General features: G+C 38.1%; 1 protein-coding gene across 1 annotated transcript in view; it reads right to left on the reverse strand.

Annotated features, from left to right (window-relative positions):
• Positions 1 to 23766, reverse strand: part of IPCEF1 (interaction protein for cytohesin exchange factors 1) — a 181770-nt gene that overhangs the window by 82108 nt on the left and 75896 nt on the right. The window contains exons 5-6 of the mRNA XM_053591327.1: positions 3270 to 3309; positions 2474 to 2643 (exon numbers count right to left, since the gene is read on the reverse strand). Coding sequence (XP_053447302.1) covers positions 2474 to 2643; positions 3270 to 3309 — 210 coding nt within the window. The remainder of the gene's footprint in view (positions 1 to 2473; positions 2644 to 3269; positions 3310 to 23766) is intronic.

Here is a 23766-nt window from a genome sequence, read left to right on the forward strand (position 1 = left end):
GAGACTAAAGAATACGGAAGGTAGAACAGAAGTCTGACCATACACGAGGGTGCTTTGGGAGCGTTTACTGAATCTGAATTCTTTGAGTGGCAGAAAATAAATAAATCTTCTTCACTTGGCGGGGGGTGTTTGGCCCTTATTTCACAGTTGATATTCCCACAGATTGTAGGAGCATGACTGCTAATTAAATGTTCTATGAGTTGCCTTTTTTCTCCCACGACAAACATATAATTAAGATGTGAGGCTGTGTGTGTATGTGTGCATGTGTGTGTGTGAGTGTCAAACCAAGAGAGATAGAATGAATTCCTCTATGGAAGGGTCCTCCTGTTACAGACCATTAACTTAATCTTATAATTCCCTGAGATAACAGCAAGTTTGTTTTCCCTGGGATGTTGCTAATCTAACTTTTTTCAGGTACGTGACTTACAGCGTGAATCCTGCTTTCTGTGTTAACATGAAAGCAAGTCAGGACAGGAGTGTGTGACCGTGTCTGAGGCTCTCTCCCTTTCCTCTCTAGCCCAGTCTGCTCACAGTGGAAGCGTGAGCTCCCTAATGCCTTAAATAGGAACCTCATTGCTCCTCTAAGAGATGCAAAAGCCAAATGAGCTGATGGAACCAAATGGGCCAAATCTGTAAGTATGAGCGGTTCCGAAGGACTTTCCTTCAGTTCTACCAAGACAGAGACAGTGCCCAGAACATAGTTCGTATTTCCAGAATAATTTGATTGGCTGGGACGATGAACGTCCTGCTTCTCTCTGAGCTTTATTACCTCCCACAGACGTGCCATACTCCATCAGCACCCAGTCAGTCCAACAGGTGCTGGAAATTCCCTGGGAGCCATGAAAAGGCCAATCAGTGAGTCCTCTCATTTTATAAAAGGTGAAGATGACCATCGTTAGCCATACCTCACCAAAAGCAAGTGCCTAAAATAATATAAAACGAGAAAGAGGAATTTTTGTTAACGTTAATTCCTCTTAAGAAGGAAGCTGTACTTGTTTAGGAAAACTCCCTTATAATAGAAGGCAAGGCCACTGCCCCAGGTTGCCTTAATTTGAATAAAGCTATTAATGTTAGACAAGATGAAGAACTAACTATCCAAGTGGAGAAGAAAGTAAGAGAATGGAAGAGAGAAAAAAATAGAGAGTGGAAGCCTTCACACCTTGCCAGGTGACTTTCCGTGAATCCCCTAAAACTTTGATCAAGTTGTTGAAAGTCAGCAAATGCTTGGGGAAAAATAAAGCATATGGTTTTGAAACTCGATGAGGAGCTTTGTACCATGTTTTGAATGGTGTGAACCTGAAACGAGCTTGGAACAGGGGAGCAGAGAGGCCACAGGGCAGTGTGTTCATTCCCAGTCACTGGGACTGGATATCAATACAGCTTAAGCAAGTCTTAGACAGGGGCTGGTGCCCAGGGGCATGTGGGTAACACAAATTTTTGATTACTGGCTACTGAATGTAAATTTATCAACTAAAAATTTGACCCACAAACAATATGCAGTGCTTACCTTGCATTTATAAAGTGGTAGGTACTATAGCTCTGAGGCTTGAGTGTGGCCATAGATAAGTCATTTCCAAAGCATAGTGCCTCAGAAAAAGAATTATTCTGGCTTATAGGTGATTCCTAAGTACCTTTTCCTTAACTGATTAAAAGATATCCATTGTGATCCTCACTAGACCACAAAGAAACTCAAACTGTCCTAAGATCAACAATCAACTCCAGCAGGGCGAGAAAGTCTCTGCTCATTCAACATTCAGCATCATCATTTTCAATACATTTCAGGCTGTGAAAGACCAGCACACCTTCTAGCAAGAACTGTATTTCCAGCCATTTTCAATAGGAAGCTAGCCTGGGAAGTAGACCACACCATTACAGGATAAACTAGACAACTATCCCAGCAAGGGTTGTCCACGCACGAGTCATTCAATGCCATCACGGAACACACTGAAGAATAAGAGACAAGAATCCCCAACACAGAGTCGGCACACAGGGGAGTGACTGCAAACCTACCCACCTAACAGACAAAGTCAGACGAAGGAAGGAGCAGCCAGGTAAAATGGGAACAGTTGCACTGAACCAAATCCACTGACATCTTTGATCAGTTGTCAAGCTGATTCCCTTAACAATAGAAAGTTCCCACATGGAGCAGTGTCCACATAAATCCTGAATCTGTGAGAACCTCTCAGGAGGTTAACAGAACCTGAAAGCCTCCTTCAACAAGGACGTCCGTTTCCTCAGCCCCGTGCTCCCCCAGAGCAGTTTGCAGGCGGGTTTGTTTCCTACCCTCTGAAACACAATAGAATAACCTACATACCCACTGGACCAGAAATGGTTTCTGTAACTTATTTGTTTATTATCTCTGTTCCAAGTCTCAGAAATCAAAATTAACTTTCCCATATGGGTCCCCCGATCTGTGATCCTTCATGCACCCTTTTTCAAAGTGGCCGGGAACAGGAGGGATAAAGCAACTCACCATTTGATTGCTATACCAGTACAGCGACGACCCCTTCAGTACCACCCAGAACTTTTTCCATTTGTTGCTTAGGAAACTTCCTTTTTCCTTTTTCTTATATAGCCATCCTTGGCAGTCAGCGTGTCCCAGATCTTTACATGATATCCTCCTCCGACTCATCGTGAAAAAACCTGCAACAATTACATGAAGCCGTGGTAAAGCATTACCCTGATGTATGAGGCAGAGACAGGCAACTTTGAATTGTTTACCTTTTGGGAATGTGATTTTCATTAAGATGTGTGCAAAGTTACTGCAAAGGTGAGGGAGGCATGTGTCTGCTTTGTCTTTAAAAAATTCCTTGGAAGCTTAGAAGGTTTAAAATATGACCAAAGAAACGGGGAGGCTAATATGCAAGTATTAAGAATATCTAAGTCTAAGAATATCATTCACCAGGAGTAAACTGAAGAAATTAAAATCCTGAGGCTGGCAGACACATCATCACAGTAAGCTAGCCTCTTTCACTAACAACGGTAGCTATGCGATAGACATTGAAGGGTTAATGCCCACCTAAAAACACAGCTCCCCAATGCCAGCTCCTCTAAGCTCTATGGACACACAGCGAGGGGATTAAGCCCAATGAACAGCACGTGTTGGCATTTCTTAAAATCGATTCAAAAATAACCACAATTAATCTGCCCTCCACCTCCTCACTTGTCTTAGCAGTAAGACAGACAAAAATCTGATCCCAAGGAAAGCATCCAGGAGAAAATCCACACTCATGCCAAAGGGGATAAAGAAACAAAAGAGATCTCATTACCTTGAGTTTTCTTCCTCGGCTTCTGACGCAAAGGAACCTGCTGAAAACGCAGGAAGGAATGAAAAGAGGAAATTTCGGATTGTGTTGTAACATTTGTAAAGAGAGAAGGAGGGAGGAGGTGGCAGTGTTTATGAGCAGGATAGAATCTAAAAAAAACTCCCCAGGCAGAGCTCACGGGGAGCTCAGAGCTGAGGCACAAAATGTGCTAATTAGAATCAATATACATGGAGCTGAACCTGAAAAAAAAAAAATGTCACAGAGCATTTATCACTAATGTTTCCTGTTCCCACCCACAGGCTGCTCTCTCACTGCCGCTCTGGTTATGATAGCACCATGTTCAGAGAAGTTTTTAAAAATCATACCGTAGTTCCCCTTTTACATTTTGGTGAGAGATGGAAAAATATATCCCACTTCTATTCTTATAATTTCTCAATAACAATGATTATTTAAGTAAACCTCAAAGATAACTGTTGTCACCTAAAAACATTACAGGTTCCTTTGGGACTATTAAATTGATGGTCCTGCAGCCACACATAAGTTATACCCAAACCACATAAATTAAACGTCCCAGCAGAAGAAATTCCGCATTCTCTTTAAGTGAGATCTCAGGAACTCTCAACCCTCCTTATCTGGACATTCTTATTTGCAGGCAAATTTAAATTTGTATTCTGTTTTTAAGGATCTCTGAATATTTCTTACATGTTGTATGGAAGATAAATTAGTTACCACCTACACAAGACAATATGTCTGAAATGCACATTTTGTTTGCAATACATTTTAAACAAATGTAAAAGCAGATGACCAGCAAAAATGGGAAATAAATCCCCAAAATTCCTTTCAAATGGTTGAGTATTTGTGTGCATGAGAGAAAGAGAGGAAATATTTGCTTAAAGAAGTTTCCTGTTTCCTGCAATACCTAAACTGAATTTACTCGGGTCTATATGACAATCTTTTATGTTCACATGTAGAGAATTCAAAAAATATATATACAGTTGAAAAGTAATTCTCAAAAGTAGTGTTTAATCTTATAACAGCATTTATAATGTCAGTATTCTAGATGTACCCGGCTTGTGGTCTAGCTACATATCTAATTATTGATCTAATAGCTAGTGTACATTGTTCTACTATATATTTGAAGAGGGAATATGATAGGATGGAAATAGGATAGGATTTTTAAACCCAGAGTCCCAAAATTAATTCACGGCTGTCATAATTAATAGCTGTGTTACCCAAGAAGTCATTCTCTGAATTTGCTTCTTCGTTTGTAAAATAAAAACATCTATAATAATTCTAATCCTATAGGTCTCATAAAGATTTGGCAAGGTGTATATGTGAAGATCCTCTGGGAACTAAACAGCATTACCTTATATGATTATACAGAATACTCGTATATCATTCAGATAAACAAATTTTTCATATCTAATAAACACAAAAATTCATAATAATTTTTTTGTGATAAGTATATCTTGTGTTTTCTTCAGTATTCATAAGGAAGCTAAAGTGCTTAAGTGATAATTCCTGTAGAAAACAGATCTTAGGAAATGCCACACTGAATTTTTTTTAATGAATATTAGAAAAAATTTTATCCACAAAGAAATTAATCGTCCATAATGACAAAGGCAGTAATTGCCTCCAATGTACACCAAAGACAGACATGTCACCATCACAGCATGTTACTGAAATCCAGGCATGTTGTCATGGAAAGGCTCCGCAAACGTCTGCACGCTGACCTGCCTCTTGGTTTAAAATTCCTACCGTTTCCACAAATATTAGTCTCCTGAGGTCTTTTTTGATATGCCAATTATCTGAGATCAATAAAACCCAAGTAGTACTTACTGACAAAGTATCTATGTCCAAGTACATAAGTTTTTTGAGTGGCTAACCTGAAGCTAAGTGAGAACCACAACTAAAAGCAAAGCAGAGAGGAAGTGAATTTCAACTGTGGGTAAATTTGGGAAATCTGGAGTCCAGGAGTCCCCAAAGAGTACTTAACCCAAACCAAGAACCAAGGGAGAAAAGGGAATTGTAGGCAGTCATTCCTAGCATGCTCGGCCCTAAAGAAGGTGAAATTGCATTAGTTCATTCAAAAAAGGCAGCTTTTAAATTAAAAGGACAAGAGCAAGTAGGTCCCTAGAGGAAGACAGCTGGGAGACCTGCAAAGGTGGGGGCAGGCAACGCTCATGCGAATGCTCCTACCAGGCGCTAGAGAGTCTGTTTCCTCCACCCAGTCCCCACGGGGCCAGTGGGCCCAGAGACTCTCCAGTTTCACCATCACACCCTGTAACTGCTTCCAGGGAAAGCCCCAAATCACAGTGAGCTTTGTCTCCATTTTCATGTAGGACCAGCCCTGGGTCTGTGCTAGGTTCTTGCTCCTAGGATGGATAATACCTCAAGCAGAGAGAGCTCCCAAATCAGAAAAAGGTCTTTTGAGGAGGAGTGGAGCTTGGTCAGTGAGTTAATCCTATTTCTTCTCCTCAAAGAAATCATTTAACTGTTAAGACTGTTTTCCCTGCCCAGAGACAGACTGCATATTATAGAAATATCAGGGAGTTTCAGTTTCAATTGATATGAGCTTGCTTGGTTTCTATGAGAGAATGAAAACAATCTTTGAGAACTTCATTTGGTCTCAGATACATTTTACTTCTCACAACAGGAAGTGGAACCAGAGAACTAGTCAGTTTCAAAAAAAGTCTTACATGTGGCTTTTTCACCAGGTAAGTGAAAAAAAAAAAAAAAAAAGCAAACAACCAGTTGGGCATGTTATGAGAGTTTTTCAATAGGGGAATTGTAACTTGTCACCAGAAATATTTAGAGCCTAAGAAGGTATTTTCTCCTGCTATTTTTTTCAGGTTGAATGTTATAGGCAAAAGTGAAGAATTATTCTAAAAATCTGGATTTGTCCTAACTTGTATTAAAATTGGGGGGAAGTTTTTTCTTTGAAAATATATTTTTCCCTTTTGTTAAAGAAATATATCTTTCTTTTACCTTTTTTAAGATGGGTCAAAAACTTAATTTTGCCAATAATCACTCAAAAACACATAGAATATGTAAAGGAACCTCCTCTGATGTTGAATGATTTAGTTGAATGAACTATTACATTGATTTATAATCCATAGTAGTTAAACTTTGCAGGCACAATTTACTCCCTTGATACATTAAAATCTGCAGTATGCCAGTTTGTCATTACCTCAAATTGCATATCAATCCTCATCTTAAGCAAAAACTATATAGTGAAATGCTGATTGCGAGAGCCCTGATTTGTGATATTTATCAATTTGCAAATTTTCACATAGTTGACAATGCCAAGCTACCAAATCCTCACATCACTGATAATTTCAAGCTGCCAATACTTTACTGACCCAGCCGCAAAAATTCTTGACCATTTCAGAGCCGTGCCACATCAGCACAGCACGGACAAAACTGTTAGGGATGTTTCTCCACCAATCCCCACCATCTCCACAAACATCTTTTCTCCTTCCTGGAAAACCAAGCTCGGCTTTCAATTGATAAAAATCTTCCCTGTGAAAATATGAAAAACTTGCTCAATTTTTTCAAAAGAGTAACCACCTTCCATATTACTTAATAAATTAATATGAAATGAAAATCTCTAGTAGTGAATAATGAGACAGATAACAGAGCAGTAATAAAAACCATGACAGCTAAGAAATCTGTATAAAGCTTCTACTCACATCATGTTGACTGCGCGCCAGGTGCTCCCTCAGCATTCTCACAACTACCCTTCTGTCTGAAGTGCTATTATCATATCCATTTTAAAGAAGTAGAAACCAAGGCAAATGGAGCTTCAGTGCTTTGCCCAAAGTCACAAAAACAAAATGCAAATAGGTATTTCAAGAATAAAACCCACAGAGCAGTAGACTGTTAAAAGTATTTGCTTTTGTTGCTGCTGTTTTGCAAAGGAGTAGGGTGGGGCAAGGGCTGGAGTTGGAAGGGAAGTTGGATAGCACAGCATTTTCTACTAGAAAAGAAAAGAAGAAGAAAGGAAAGAAGGAGAACTAGGTAGATGTGCAGGAAGGAAAAGAGATGAGAAGAGGAGCTGAGGGGAGGGAGCAAGAAGAGGGGGGAAGAGGAGGAAGACAGAACGTGGAAAATGGAGACAAGCCCGCGCCAGGTAATCCCGGAGTTCCTCGATTAAACGACTGAATAAATGACAGCAATAGAGAGAATGCAGTCGGAAAATGGGTGCATTGGCTCAGTAGTAAAATATTTAGATTGATAGACACGTGAAGCATCTAAGTGGAAATAGTCATTATGTAGTAGGCAGTAGGGATTGAGAGAAAAATCTAGAATAAAGATACAACATTGGGACTCACCAGCATATAAATAGTAGAAATCTGAGTTTGAACAAGATAATCTGGAGAAGGCATAGAGTGAGACTCAATATCAGAATGGGAAGAAAGAACAGCATATCCCAGAGAAGCTGTAGAACCCTAGACAGCAGGCTGCCGTCACAGCCAACGAAAACATAAAGAACGCAGGAGAGCCACAGACCCAAGGGAAAGGTGGGTCCAAACCTGTAAGTGCTGTCAGTGTGGCAGGAAAAGGAAAGCTTCTTAGAGATCTGGCGAAAACAAGTTTCATTGTTTTGTGGGGCTACAAGACCACTGGAGGGTAGGAGGGCATGGGGGATGAACAGGAATGGAAAGATAAGGATGGCGTTGCAGACTACTCTTTCCAGAATCTTTTCTGAAAATAGAAGTCATGAGAGTGACGGGCGGGCATTTGCTGAAGGACAGAGATTGCCACCTGCCGCCTTCAAAACCAAGCTTCTTATGCGTAAACTCTTGGTTGCAGTAGGTACAGACGCATACTTAGAAAGCAGGTCTGCCACACGCTATCAAAATCCCCCCCTAGATTCATATTCTGACTCACTGATCATACATTTCTTTCTTCCTTTTTTCTTTTTGACATTATCTTGAGGGAATAAAATATACTCTGGTGTGTCTGTGTCCCCTTCCTTTTTCCATTCCCTTCTCATTCGCCCCAGGTTATACTAACCTGGATGTGATGTTCCTCATTTTCATGTATTTTCTCTGTAACTTTTTTCTATGTTGACACATGTTGCCAAAGTTCATTTTCAGTGCTGTATAGTATGGTAGTGAGTAAAAATGCCACAGTTTTTCTCTTCACTTACTGATACATACGGAGTGTGCCAAAACATGTATACACATTTTAAGAAAGGAAAAAACTGTATTATGTGTGTAATACTCAAGTCACGTTTGACTTTTGCAATGACAAGAGGTGCTCAATGTGACTTGTAGTCATCTTTTGTTATCAGTGTATGTTATTGCAATTTTAAGAGTTGTTATTTTTCCTTTCTTAAAATGTGTATGCACATTTTGGCACCATCTGTATTTAGGTTCTTTACAATTTTGCATTATCACAACAATATGGCAGCTAATGGCTTTGTAAAACTTTTATCGTGCATATATTCAAGCGCTTGTCAAGGCTAAGCATTTATCTGGAAGTAGAGTTGCATGCATCTTAAACTTTTTAAATATTCTCAATTTTATTTATAGGACACTTCATCCCCTCTTGCAATATATAAAATTTTTAGTCCTCTACAACAATGTACTTTGGTTTCCTATTTCAAAAATTAAAAAATCTGTCCCTATTTTTCTTTCTACCTGTTTCTTCTATTTTTTCTTTCATTAATTTCTGCTCTTAATTCATTATCCCTACCATGTATTATTTGAAAATTCTTTAAATTTACTGTTACTCTTTTTCTAATTGCTAGAGCTGATTTTTATCTCATTCATTTATATTATTGGTTTTAGATCACCTTTAAAAAGTAGGTTAAAGACACGAACAGAAATTTTTCAAAAGAAGATAGACAAATGACCAACAAACATATGGAAAAATGTTCAGGATCAGGGAAATGCAAACTAAAACCACAGTGAGAAACCACCTGACCCTTGTCGGAATGACCATTAATAGCAAGTCAAAGAAAATGATAGAGGCTGCCATGGGTGCCATGAAAAGGGAACAGTTACACACTCTTGGTGGGAATGTAAATTAGAACAACCTCTGCGGAAAACTGTGTGGAGATTTTTCAGAGAACTAACAGTAGATCTAAAATTCGATCCAACAATCTCCCTCCTGGGGATCTACCCAGAGGAAAGTAAGTCATTTTATAAAGAAGACATTTGACCTGAATTTTTATTGCAGCACAACTCACAATTGCAAAGATGTGGAACCAATCCACATGCCTGCCAATCGATGAGTAGATAAAGAAGACATAGTGTGTGTATATATACACACCATGGAATACTGCTTAGTCATGAAAAAGAAAGAAATAATGTCTTTTGCAGCAACTTGGATGGAATTGGAAGCCATTATCCTAAGTAAAGTAAGTCAGGAACAAAGAACCAAATACCACATGTTCTCAACTTCCAAGTGGGAGCTAAGCAGCAAGTGTACTTGGTCATACACAGTGGCATAGTAGACACTGGGGACTCAGAAGGGGGATCATGGGTGGGAGTAGAGGATGAAAAATTACCTGTTGGGTACAACATACACTATTTAGGTGATGGGTATATTAAAAACCTAGGCTTCTTGACCATGTAATTTATTCATGTAACAAAAAAAAAAAATTTGTACCCCCTAAATCTATTACAACAAATAAGTAAATCCAAGATAAAGGATAAAACAAAAATAAATGTAGAGCTATAAATTCACCTCAGAATTCTACTTTACTTATATCTTCCTGATTTTCCATTCTGAATCATTTCTTTATAACCATGAGATATTCTAGTGCATATTTGTAGGTTTCTTAACATACAGGAACTTCTTACTAATTCTTTTCTTTTTGATTTTGAAATTCATTGCATTGTGTTCAGAAAATAAGATTAATAAGATATCAATTTCTTGAAATTTTTAGCATTCACGTATAATGTATTACATAAGCAAATTTTGCACATATTCCACGTAAGACTAAATCAAAATGACTCATTTTGTCTTCCAAATCTTTCATATTGCTCCTTAATTTTTATTGCTACAGTTGTAACTTTGTCAGTATTTCTGTATTTTTATTTTCAATCTTTTTGTGTGGTTGGTTGGTCGATTTATTTTTGCTTTTTCTTTTATAAGCAGCTTATAAATGGATTTTGATTTTTTGATGTTTATTTGTGTCTTTTCACAGGTAAGTTTAATCTACTTACATTTATCATAAAGTTTACTTTGTGTTTCAGGTTACATTCATGTTACTTTTGTTTTTCACTTCCTTCTCTTTCATGTCATTTCTCTGATGTGTAATATTTCTAAATTCATCATGAATAGAACATAACTCAAGACATTTTTAACCTCTGCTTGAATGCCTACTCCCTTGTTATTGCAATCTAGATTTTTATTTTCCATTAAAAATGTTATAAAAATTATTATATTATTTATATTATTATAAATTTATTATGCTTAAATTGTTATTATTTGTCAATCAGAAATCATAAATTTATCAATTTCTGCGCTCACCTTTGTTTCATTTATCACATATCATCCCATGAGAAGCACTTTTCTGTTTAGTAAAGTACCTCTTTGAATAATCTTTTTAATGAAGGTCTGTAGGTAGTAAATTCTCAGTCTCTGTGTGTATTATAATGGCTTCATTCTGCCCTAAAAATTGGATAATACTTGAGGTGAGGGATAAAAGTATTTTCATCTAGCACTTTGTATATTTTGATCATTTATCTTCTATCAACCATTGTATGGATTTCTCCTATCAGTCTGTCATTCATTGTATATATTTTTTCTTTTTACTCTTTTAAGACTTTCTCATTATCCCTGATTTTCTGTGTGTCTAGTTATGGACTTATTTTTATTTACATTGCTCAATCCTCAGAGTGAATTTCTTGATTGTAACTGACATATTTTTTCAAGCATGGAAAATTAACAGAGATCTTCAAATAGTGTTTTTCTGACATTCTCTCATTCTCTTCTTTTGGGACTATTATTAGATATATTAGGGCTATCCAGAAATCATCCAGACATGTAACACAAAAAAATATCAAAAATGGTTTGAGACTTTCTGTACAGCCCTCATATATTAGAGTCCAGTGATTTTTTTCAATGTCTTAGCTCCTTTTCCCTACTTTTTAATCTCTGCATCTTTCTATGCCTTAATATCTACATCCAAATTACTAATACTCTGTTTTGAAAGTGCCTAATGTAGGTTTATGTCATCTATTGAACTTCCTTTATCAAGGAAGTTTTTTTGAGTATTTCTACATTTTTTTCAAAACTCACTTATACTTTATTATTTATTATGTTATTTGTTTTGTTCCTAATTATTTGTTCCTAATTAGCTTCCAAAAATTGTTAAAAGATTCTTTGAACCCCATGTTTAAATTTTCAGTTAGGGTTTTAAAATTTTATTAAATTTAAAATGAAGTTATCTTCTAATTTTTAATTCTACAGCCTGTCTTTCTTAATGTTATTATTTTTTAATGTTTAGAGATTTTTCTTAGTCACTTTGGTCTACTATAACAGAGTACTATAGAGTGAGTGACTTTAACAACAAATATTTCTCACAATTCTGGAGAATGAGGAGTTCAAACTCAAAATGTGGGCAAATCCAGTGTCTGATGAGAGCTCTCTTCTTAGTTTGTAGAAGGCTCATTTTCTCAGAGTATCCTCATATGACAGAGAAGAAAATCGTATCTCTGTGGTCTCTTCTTTTTTTAATTTTTTATTTTTTATTAAATTATAAACACATAGATCATGTATACATTAATACATTTATGGGGTACAAAGTGCTGATTTCATATAGAATTAGGAAAGCTTACATCATACTGGTTAATATATACCTCATCTCGTTTACTTAATTATTGTGTTAAGGCATTTATACTCTATACTACTAGATCCAATACATACCCTTACACACCCTAGGTGTGATCCCTCCATTCACCCTCCCTCGATCTGACCTCCCCCCATCCCTCCCAACCCCCCTCCTCCCTCCTTCATCTTGGGCCATAGTTGTGATCTATTCTTCATATAAATAAAAGTGTGAGTGATTGTAAATTGGTTTCATAATAGTCTTGAGTACATGAGATATTTTTTCTTCCATTCTTGAGATACTTTACTAAGTAGGATATGTTCCAGCTCCATCCATGTAAATGTAAAAGAGGTAAAGTCTCCATCCTTTTTTAGGGCTGCATAATATTCCATGGTATACATATACCACAATTTATTAATCCATTCATGGGTCGATGGGCACTTGGGCTTCTTCCATGACTTGGCTATTATTAATTGAGCTGCAATGAACAATCTGGTGCAAATATCTTTGTTATAAAGTGATTTTTTGGTCTTTTGGATATGTACTAGTAGAGGAATCCCATTCATGATGGCTTCAGCCTCATCACTTTATTACTTCCCAAGGCCCCACCTCCTAATAGCATCACTTCAGGGATTCAGGTTTCAACATATGTATGGGGGAGTAGTGGTACACAAACACTCAGTTCATAGCAGAATTTAAGTTTGCAGAATTGCAAATGGAAAGGTTTTATGTCTTTTCTTTGTCTGGCTCTTTTTCTGTATGTGGGAGGATGTATTTGTTTCACTGTCTCTCTACCTCTCTCTCCTCTGTCTCTCTCTTTACCTCCGTGTTTATAGCTTCCTATTTTGTGCTTTGGAGGTTACCCCTACCTAACACAGAACTAGTCATGTGCTTATTAATGACAGGGAATCTTGTATAGCCAGTCTCAGACTTATTATGGTTCAACATGTAATGACTTTATGATAGTACAAAAGGAATATGCATTCAGTAGAAACCATATTTTGAATTTTGAACTCTGGTCTTTTCCTAGGCTAGCAATATACAGTGTGATGTTCTCATAGGAGCTATTCAAAACTTCCTTCTAAAATAGGATTTGTGTTAGATGATTTTGTCCAACTGTAAGCTAATGTAAGTGTTCTGAGCATGTTTAAAGTGGTCTACATGTAGGTTAGATATATTAAACACATTTTTGACTTACAACATTTTCAACTATGACAGGTTAATCAGGACATAACCCCACTGTAAGTCAAGGAGCATCTGTATATCCCAGCACTAATGTAGCTGATGACTAGTTTTGGAACCTGGTTTGTGCTTGTATTTCTTCCTTCCAAGGTCAACAGCTTGCTAAATGTGTAACTTCAGGCAGTGGTTTGGCAACTACATTCTCTTTTTATCTTTTTTTAACCCCACACCCTTTAACCTAGTTATTTTCAACTGGTGTTCTGTGAAATGATCTTAGGTACGCTGTGAACATTTTTAAAGATTATTCATTAAATTATTTTCAAAAGAAGTTCAAAGCACAGTAAGTATATTCTTTTTCACTCTTTTTTTATCAACATAATCTGAGTGTGCTGTGGAAGGTTTAACTATAAATTCAAGTGTGCTGTACAATAAAAATGGTTGAAAAACACTGCCTTAACCTATGGCAGGAGGCAACCTTCTCCCTGCTTCCAGATCAGGTGCCCATCAGGCCCATGACTCAGTCATGCTGCTGCTATTCATTTCTGATCCACAGAGATTATTACCATGTTTCTGAAACTATGCCTTTTTGGTTTTCTGTTTCTCTTTGTCTGTCACTGTTGTACGTTTGAAGAAGAATGGAGCATCAAAGTGTGAACACACAGGACCATCCCTGAATGGAAGCCTGTCATTTCATTTATAAGAGTCCATCTAAAAACCCCAATCTAAATGACAAGCTAGTACCTTCCTATACTGGCCTCGATGTACAAGCAAAATTTATCTATTTCCTATTTCCTTAAACTTTTCTCTATTCTTCAGAAATATCAGACTCTAACATCTCCATGCCTTTGAATATTTTATTTCCTTCCCCCATTCTTCACCTGGTTAACAGTTATTCATCCCTTGATAACCAGGTCAAGCACCACCTCTATTAAGCCGTTTCTGACTTTAGAAGGCAATTAGTTCTTACAATAATCTCATATTTGTCCAGTAATTTCTCTGTATAGTCACTGTAATAACTGATTAATGTTATCTCCAAAGATCTTCATGGTAGATACTGTGTTTATCCTCTTTGTCACAGATGAGGAACTTCAGAGTGGTGTGGTTAATTAACTTCTCCACGGAGAAGTTAAGCAACAAAGCCTAACTTACATACATAACTAAGCAACAAAGCCAGAATGAGACTGAGGCCAGTCAACCTTCTAAGTCCATTGTATGATTACACATTCCTCTCATGTCCTGTCTTCTATAGTCCCACCATGCTTTGCTGGTATCTCTGAAATAGATATTATAATATGTTTATCTGTATGTACACTGCAGTAAGTGTGATAGTAACACTATCCACCCTATAATCAAACCCAGAAACTGTAAGTGATCTCAGTCTGGCCCCTCCCCAACATTCACTCAAACATCACACCAGGTGAGTCCTAATGTTTATCCAATCTCTCTTCCCTCTCCCTCTCCACATTCCTGCCTCAGTCATTATCTTATAAGTTATTATCTTAAACAATAACCATCTCATTGCTACTCTCTTCATCTATAGCCTACACCCTCAAAACTCCATTCAACACACCAGTGAACAACTACAACACTGTTAGAAATACTTCATTGTCTTCAAATTAGAATTGATGCTCTGGAACATGTCATGCCCTCAAAATTTAGTGCCAGCCCAATGACGTAGTAAGCACTCAAAAATATTTACAAAAAGACTAACAGTCTTCTATTAGTGTTTCTTCCCTATGATGCCCTTAGTAAGTATGATGCCTTCCTATGTGCCTGGAACAGAGTGGAGATTTAACAAATATCTGGAAAGCCATCTACAGTTTGATTACCCAGAGCTGCAAAATACCTTCACTAGTAAAAAAATATATATATATCAATGAAATTAAGCAATGGAAAAGTTGTTCTAATACTTTCCTCACCCCCAAAGTGGCACATCCATATAGAAAATCCCATAGGATTGACTGATATTAAATTTGAACTCACACAGGGAGTTGATTCTTTGTGTTTTCTTGAAGGTAAAATGGGTTTTTCATGAACAAATCTCTAGTTCTATCTAATCTATCTATATATTTCCTTAAAAGCACAATACTTTTCTCCATCATTCTGTTTCAACTGATATTCCATATACTGAGAATCTAGAAGCCGGGAAATATAGAATGCACAGGGCTGAGGAATGGGGACAGAAGTGAATGAGCCACTCCTACCCTACCCAGAAATCTATTTCCCAGGTGGCTTTTGTGAATTTCCCATTGGAGGTTCTGTGACAGCAAATATGTTCAACAGTCTCCTGAGTTTGACTTCTGTACAGAGCAGTTAGGGTACCATCATCTCAACATAGGCTCATGCTGGTATAGTCTAAAAACAAACTGCCAAAGTTTTTAACTCCTTTTAATAATCAGAAATAGCTTACCCCTCACTCCTTCCCTGAATATCACCATATCCCTGAGGCTCATGCCACAAGCACAGACATGGAGTGCATTAAAAGTAAGACAGATTTCAGGTAGGTGGAAATTTTGTCTGAGCTGCTCACTGCACATTGTCACATGTAGATCAGGTGATATATGTTTTATGAGTAATGAATGCAGGAAGACCTTTCTTGTAAAGCAAACACAAGTACCAGCCTGTGTTTAGGTAGATCATCTCACAGGTGAGAACCCAGACAACAGCAAATATAAATAATTAACCACAGTGTCATACATAACCATTCATTCCCATTCACTGAACTCTCCCTCATCAGCATGAAAACTGAGCAAAGTAACCATGATTTATATACAAAAACTTCTGTTTTAGGGAAAAATATTTAGGAGATTTGGGGAAAAGAACAGTGTATAAGACTGAAAGAGATGATCTATCTCATTCCTCGTGGTCATCCTTAAATCAAAGCTGCTTTCCATTCTTTACCAAAACATTGTTACTAGAACTATCTAAAACCAAAGAACTTTCTAATCAAGCCTTGAAGATTCACGCATGCTATTATTTATTACAAGAAAGCTAAGCAATGGTGATTTGGTACACCACACTTTGTTATACACAGTGTGGTGCATGGAAAATCATATCAATATCAAGGACTACATAAACAGATTCTTAGACATGTTTGAGACATCTAATAATTCTATAAAAGATTTCCCAACATACTATAACCCAGACACTAAAGGTGGTTATGTTAATTCTTTCTTTCAGGCCACAATTTATAAATGAAATCTTTGGTTTATTCAGCAATAAGTAGTAGCACACTTGGTGCCACACACAAGGAATTCAATGGCAAGAAAGTCTCCACTCCCTTTTGAAACATGGAAGGCAGGGGCGGCACCTGTGGCTCAGTCGGTAAGGCACCGGCCCCATATACCAAGGGTGACGGGTTCAAACCCGGCCCCGGCCAAACTGCAACCAAAAAATAGCTGGGCATTGTGGCGGGTGCCTGTAGTCCCAGCTACTAGGGAGGCTGAGGCAAGAGAATCGCTTAAGCCCAGGAGTTGGAGGTTGCTGTGAGCTGTGTGAGGCCACGGCACTCTACCAAGGGCCATAAAGTGAGACTCTGTCTCTACAAAGAAAAAAAAAAAGAAACATGGAAGACAGACAATTCATGAATCATGATCCTTGGATCATGAGGTCTGCATAAGAGTGTTGAAATGGGGCAAAATGGAAACATGGGGTGAGGCAAGTCACCCAGAACTGGGGAGTCAGGGGGGAAAACCCATGAGCAGATAAAATCAAAGACTTAAATAAGCATTCCTTTCTCTCTGAAACGCTGTCAACATCTGTTGTTTTTTGACTTCTTAATGATGACCATTCTGACAGGGTAAGGTGGTTTCTCATTGTGGTTTTAATTTGCATTTCCCTGATTATTGTGATGTTGAACATTTCTTCATATTCATCTGTTTGTTAGCCATTTATCCATCTTCTTTTGAACAACTTCTGTACATGTCTTTTGTCTACTTTTTTGTGATGCTTTTATTTTTTTTAATTTATTTTTTATTTCAGAGCATTACAGAGGTACACACATTTTATTTACAATAATATCCTCCTCCCCTTTTCCCCCACTATTTTCCCATTGAGTTTTACTTCCATATGTGCACATAAGCATTAATTGACTAATCCCAATTTAATATTGTGTACATGTGGTGGTTGTCTTTCCATTCTTACAATAATTCACTTAGCAGAATGGTCTCCAGTTCTATCAGGGTTGTTATGAAAAGATACTAGATCACCACTTTTTCTGGCTCTGTAGTACTCCATGGTATACATATGCCACAGAATTTGTTAATCCTTTCATATATTGATGGGCGCTTGGGTTATTTCACATCTTTGAAATTGTGAATTGTGCTGCTATGAACATTCTGGTACAAGTGTCTTTTTTTATAAAATGTCTTTTCTTTCCTTTGGGTGAATGCTTAGTAGTGGGATTGCTGTATCAAAGGTAGGCCTACTTTTAGTTCTTTGTGATACCTCCATCCTACTTTCCAGAGGTTGTACTTGCAAATCCACTAACAGTGAATGAGTGTTCTTTTCTCCCTGTACCCATGCAGCATCTATTGTTTTGGGAGTTCTTTATATTATCCCTTAGTTGATATCTCACTGTGGGTGTGAATTACATTTCCCTGATGATTAGAGATGTTGAGCATTTTTTCATGTTTTTTTGGCTATTAGGCCTTTAACAAATTTCTGTCCATGTCATTTGCTCATTTTTTAATGTGATTGTTTGATCTTTTTCTTGCTTATTTGCTTGAGTTCTTTGTAGATTCTGGTTATCAGTCCTTTATTGGATGTATAGCATGAAAATATTTTTTCTCATTCTGTAGATTATCTATTTATTATATTGTTCATGTCCTTGGCTATACACAATAGACACCCACAATGTAAAATCTCCCAAAATCTAAAGTTCAGAGCCCAGATACCATAGTGGCTCTAGAAGTAAAAAACAAAGCAATAAGAGTCTACTCAACAGAATGAATAAAAATCCATCATGTGTATCAATATTTTCAGTAAGTATTAACAGATTGAATTTCCCACTGGAGGAACATAGGCTGGCTGAATGGATAAGAAAATATAAGCCAAGTAGGTGCTGTCTTCGGGAAACATATCTAACCCACAAAGATTCATTTAGACTCATGGTGAAAAGCTGGAAAACAATATTCCATGCAAATGGAAACCAACAGAAAGCTGATGTAGCCATTCTCATATCAGACATATAGACCTTAAATCAACAAAAGTAAAGAAAGATGAAGATGATCACTATGTAGTGGTCAAGGGAACAATTCAACAAGGATACTTAACAATCATAACTATTTATGCACCCAACACAGAAGTACCCTGATTCTTAAATCAAATTTTACTCAAACTAAACAAATGATAAATAGCACCACCATAATCACTGGTGACTTCAACACCCCATTGACAGAAATGGACAGATCCTCCAAACAGAACCTAAACTAAGAAACAATAGACCTAAAACAACTATAAAACTGGGTTGTCTAAACCTTTATTTTTTTTTTCTGCTGCACATTGGAAAAATAAGAGTTGCCTTGGACCATACAATAAATGCACAAACACTAACCAAAGCTGATTAGAAAAACTAAAACAAACAAACAACAAAAAAAAGAAAAACAGTCCACACATATGTTTTGTGATATATGACACCACAGATAAGCGAAAAAAACCTCTCACAAAATCAGCATGTGGCCTGCAGGCCACAGGTTGGACACCCCTGCTCTAGAACAAATAGACTTAACAGACATTTACAGAACATTCTATCCCAAAATGACTTAATATAGTTTTTCTCTTCAGCACATGGAACACTAACTATGATTGATCACATCCTAGGCCACAAAACATGTCTAGACAGGGGAGAAAGGAGAGGGGTAAAAACCTACCTACCAGGCACAATGAACACTATTTAAGTGATGGGCACACTAAAATCCCCACCTTAAATGCTATAAAAGATATCCACAGAACAAAAAAAATTGTACTCACTACTTTGAAGTAAAGAAAATCAAAGATTTGCAAAAGACCTGAGCATAACATGATCTAATAAGGAGATGCAGGTGTGGTCCAGGCTTCATTCTGGCCATGGAACAGAGAGACAACCTGATAGCTGTGGCAAAATCACATCACACGGGCCTTGTAAGTTGTGTTTTAAACTATAAGGTTTTTTCAAAGGCCAATGAGACTTTGAACTGATGTAAGCAGGCAAATAGCATAATCAGACTTGTGTTTAAGAAAATTCACTCTGGGCTCGGCGCTGTGGCTCAAGTGGCTAAAGCGCCAGCCACATACACCTCAGCTGGTGGGTTCGAATCCAGCCCAGGCCCACCAAACAACAATGATGGCTGCAACCAAAACATAGCCGGGCGTTGTGGCGGGCGCCTGTAGTCCCAGCTACTTGGGAGGCTGAGGCAAGAAAATCACTTAAGCCGGCTTCCAGATATGTCTCTGTGTCCCTATCTGACTGTGGAACCTTGATAGATAACTGAAGAAAAGCCTCACTATCGTGGACGACCCAGCAGAAATGACCTGACTACCTTTCTTACACCTGAGAGCTTATCAGAAAAGGTTTTCCTGAGATTTCTGGGTAGTGCCTTTCAAAGGAGGCGGAGAAAGATGGCAGCCGAGTAACAGCTTCCTTGCATCTGGGCACCGTGAGTCTGGGGAGATAGGACTCCAGGCGTCTCTGGCTGGTGGGAACTGCCTATCATCACTCCTATGAGGATACAGGGAGTCAGCAAGAGACTTCTGGACCCCAAGAGGAGGACTAAAACAGTGGAAAACCGGCAAGTGGTCATGTGTGTTCAATCCGTCTAAACCCGCCCACAACTGTAAGTTCAGTAGCAGCGAGACTGCAAGCCAGAAAGGCCTTACCTGTGAACTGTTTTGATGTCCTTGGACTTGGCACTGAATTGAACTGCCTTGGGGAAGGCCTGAGCGGGAGTGCGGAGAACTTTGGCCGTTGTCTAGGGCCCCAGTCTGAGCCGCTGACCCAGATGGAGCTAATATTGGTGGTGGGTCACACGGAACCATTGTCAGTGATCTGCCCCGGCAAGCTCCGCCCTCAGGGTCGCAGAGCTAGAAATGGGTGGGAACTGGTAACCCAGCAACCAAGTAGCCTAAGGGTGGGGTCTGAGCCGCCTTGCAGCCCTAACCCTCAGGGGCAGAGTGAGACCGGTTTTGGCACACTGGGTAAGTGGATAGCCACTTCAGCAGTGATTCCAGCGAGAAAGCTGGGAAAGCTTCTGCTCAGCAAGTTTACAAGTTCAAAGTGCCTTTTAAGTGGGCTGAAGAGAGATTTAGGGTGTCTACCTGCTGGGGTTTGAGAAATCAGCAGCCTCCAGTCATATCAGAACTGTGACTAACATCTCATACCCCAGAAGACCACGTGTTGCCCAGACAATATTCAATAACATATACAAACTGCTTTGTTTTTGGTTGTGTATTTTTTTCTTTTTTTTTGTTTGGTTGTTTTTTTGTTTGTTTGTTTATTTTGACGTTGTTGATGTTCTTTTGTTTTTTAATTTCAATCTTTTCCATACAGATCCCTTTTTCTTTCTCAATTTTTATAGTTTAATTATAATTTCCCATTGCTGCCTTTTTCAATAACTAGAACCTCATTTTTGCTAGTGTTTCTACCGCTATCATTTGGTTTTTCACCCAATTTTATCCCCGTAAAGTTTTCTGTTTGCTTGTTTTGGTTTGATTTATAGCATTTTTGTCTTTCCTCCCTACTTGGTGGAGGTGGGGTACTGTGTCTGATCAGGTTAGCAAAGAGCTGCTGACCTCAAGGGAACCACCCAACTGGGCACTCCCAGAAGGTGGGGTTTTTTAAGGTTGTGTCAAAGTACCCTACTGTACACATATATTGCCCTGTCTCCCTCTTGCTGTGCCTCTCTTCTTTTTGTCAATATTCCTTATCCCCACCCCCTCTCCTTTCTCTATCTTTCTTATTTTTCTTATCACTCGGTCCTCCTTTCTTTCATCCCTTTTTAGCTCTTCAACCTTCTCACCCTTCTGGTCCTGTAACCCTTAGTCCACAGGCACAAGAACTTAAAGAGTAAGAGGAAGTGAAAGGAAAATTAGGGCAAGGAAACAGATAAAAGAAATCACTCATGAGGAAGAATCAGCAGAAAACTCCAGGCAACATGAAGAACCAGTCCAGAACAACCCCGCCAAGGGACCATGAGGTAGCTACTGCAGAGGATTCCACCTATACAGAAAAGTTAGGAATGACAGAAAGGGAATTTAGAATACACATGTTGAAAACAATGAAAGAAATGATGGAAACAATGAAGGAAACTGCTAATAAGGTGGAAAATAACCAAAAGGAAATCCAAAAACAGAATCAAATCAGAGATGAACGATATGAAGAATATAAAAAGGATATAGCAGAGCTGAAGGAAATGAAACAGTCAATCAGGGAACTTAAAGATGCAATGGAAAGTATCAGCAACAGGTTAGACCATGCAGAAGAAAGAATTTCAGAGGTAGAAGACAAAGTTCTTGAGATAACTCAGACAGTAAAAGAGGCAGAAAAGAAGAGAGAGAAAGCAGAACGTTCACTGTCAGAATTATGGGACTTTATGAAGCGTTCCAACATACGAGTTATAGGAATTCCAGAAGGGGAAGAAGAATGCCCCAGAGGAATGGAAGCCATACTAGAGAATATTATAAAAGAAAATTTCCCAAACATCACCAAAGATTCTGACACACTGCTTTCAGAGGGCTATCGGACCCCAGGTCGCCTCAACTCTAACCGAGCTTCTCCAAGACACATTGTGATCAACCTGTCCAAAGTCAAGACAAAAGAAAAGATTCTGCAAGCTGCCAGGAGTAAGCGCCAGTTGACCTACAGGGGCAAATCCATCAGAGTGACCGCAGACTTCTCTAATGAAACTTTCCAAGCAAGAAGACAATGGTCATCTACCTTTAATCTACTTAAACAGAACAATTTCCAGCCCAGAATTCTGTACCCTGCTAAGCTAAGCTTCAAAATTGACGGAGAAATCAAATCATTTACGGATATACAAACATTGAGGAAATTCGCCACAACAAGACCAGCTCTACAGGAAATATTTCAACCTGTTTTGCACACTGACCACCACAATGTATCAGCAGCAAAGTAAGAACTCAGAAATCCAAGGACAGAACCTAACCTCCACACTGATGCAAAAGATAAAACTAAGCAATGGACTCTCACCAAATAAGACGAATAGAATACTACCACATTTATCAATTATCTCAATAAATGTTAATGGCTTGAATTCCCCACTGAAGAGACATAGATTGGCTGACTGGATTAAAAAATACAAGCCATCCATTTGCTATCTGCAAGAAACACACCTGGCTTCAAAAGACAAATTAAAGCTCCGAGTCAAGGGTTGGAAGACAATTTTTCAGGCAAATGGAATTCAGAAGAAAAGAGGAGTTGCAATCTTATTTTCAGATACATGTGGATTTAAAGCAACTAAAGTCAAAAAAGACAAAGATGGTCACTTTATATTGGTCAAGGGAAAACTACAACAAGAAGACATTTCAATTCTAAATATTTATGCACCCAATTTAAATGCTCCCAGATTCTTGAAGCAGACCTTACTCAGTCTGAGCAATACGATATCTGATAATACCATCATAACAGGGGACTTTAACACACCTCTTACAGAGCTGGACAGATCCTCTAAACAGAAATTAAACAAAGATATAAGAGATTTAAATGAGACCCTAGAACAACTATGCTTGATAGACGAATATAGAACACTCCATTCCAAAGATAAAGAATATACATTCTTCTCATCACCCCATGGAACATTCTCCAAAATTGATCATATCCTGGGACACAAAACAAATATCAACAGAATCAAAAGAATTGAAATTTTACCTTGTATCTTCTCAGACCATAAGGCACTAAAGGTGGAACTCAACTCTAACAAAAATGCTCGACCCCACCCAAAGGCATGGAAATTAAACAATCTTCTGTTGAACAACAGATGGGTGCAGGAAGAAATAAAACAGGAGATCATTAACTTCCTTGAGCATAACAACAATGAAGACACAAGCTACCAAAACCTGTGGGATACTGCAAAAGCAGTTTTGAGAGGAAAATTCATCGCTTTAGATGCCTACATTCGAAAAACAGAAAGAGAGCACATCAACAATCTCACAAGAGATCTTATGGAATTGGAAAAAGAAGAACAATCTAAGCCTAAACTCAGTAGAAGAAAAGAAATATCCAAAATCAAATCAGAGATCAATGAAATTGAAAACAAAAGAATCATTCAGAAAATTAATGAAACAAGGAGTTGGTTTTTTGAAAAAATAAATAAAATAGATAAACCATTGGCCAGACTAACTAGAAATAGAAAAGTTAAATCTCTAGTAACCTCAATCAGAAACGATAAAGGGGAAATAACAACTGATCCCACAGAGATACAAGAGATCATCTCTGAATACTACCAGAAACTCTATGCCCAGAAATTTGACAATGTGAAGGAAATGGATCAATATTTGGAATCACACCCTCTCCCTAGACTTAGCCAGGAAGAAATA

The sequence above is a fragment of the Nycticebus coucang genome, chromosome 5 (genome assembly GCF_027406575.1).
Source record: "Nycticebus coucang isolate mNycCou1 chromosome 5, mNycCou1.pri, whole genome shotgun sequence".
NCBI lineage: Eukaryota > Metazoa > Chordata > Mammalia > Primates > Lorisidae > Nycticebus > Nycticebus coucang.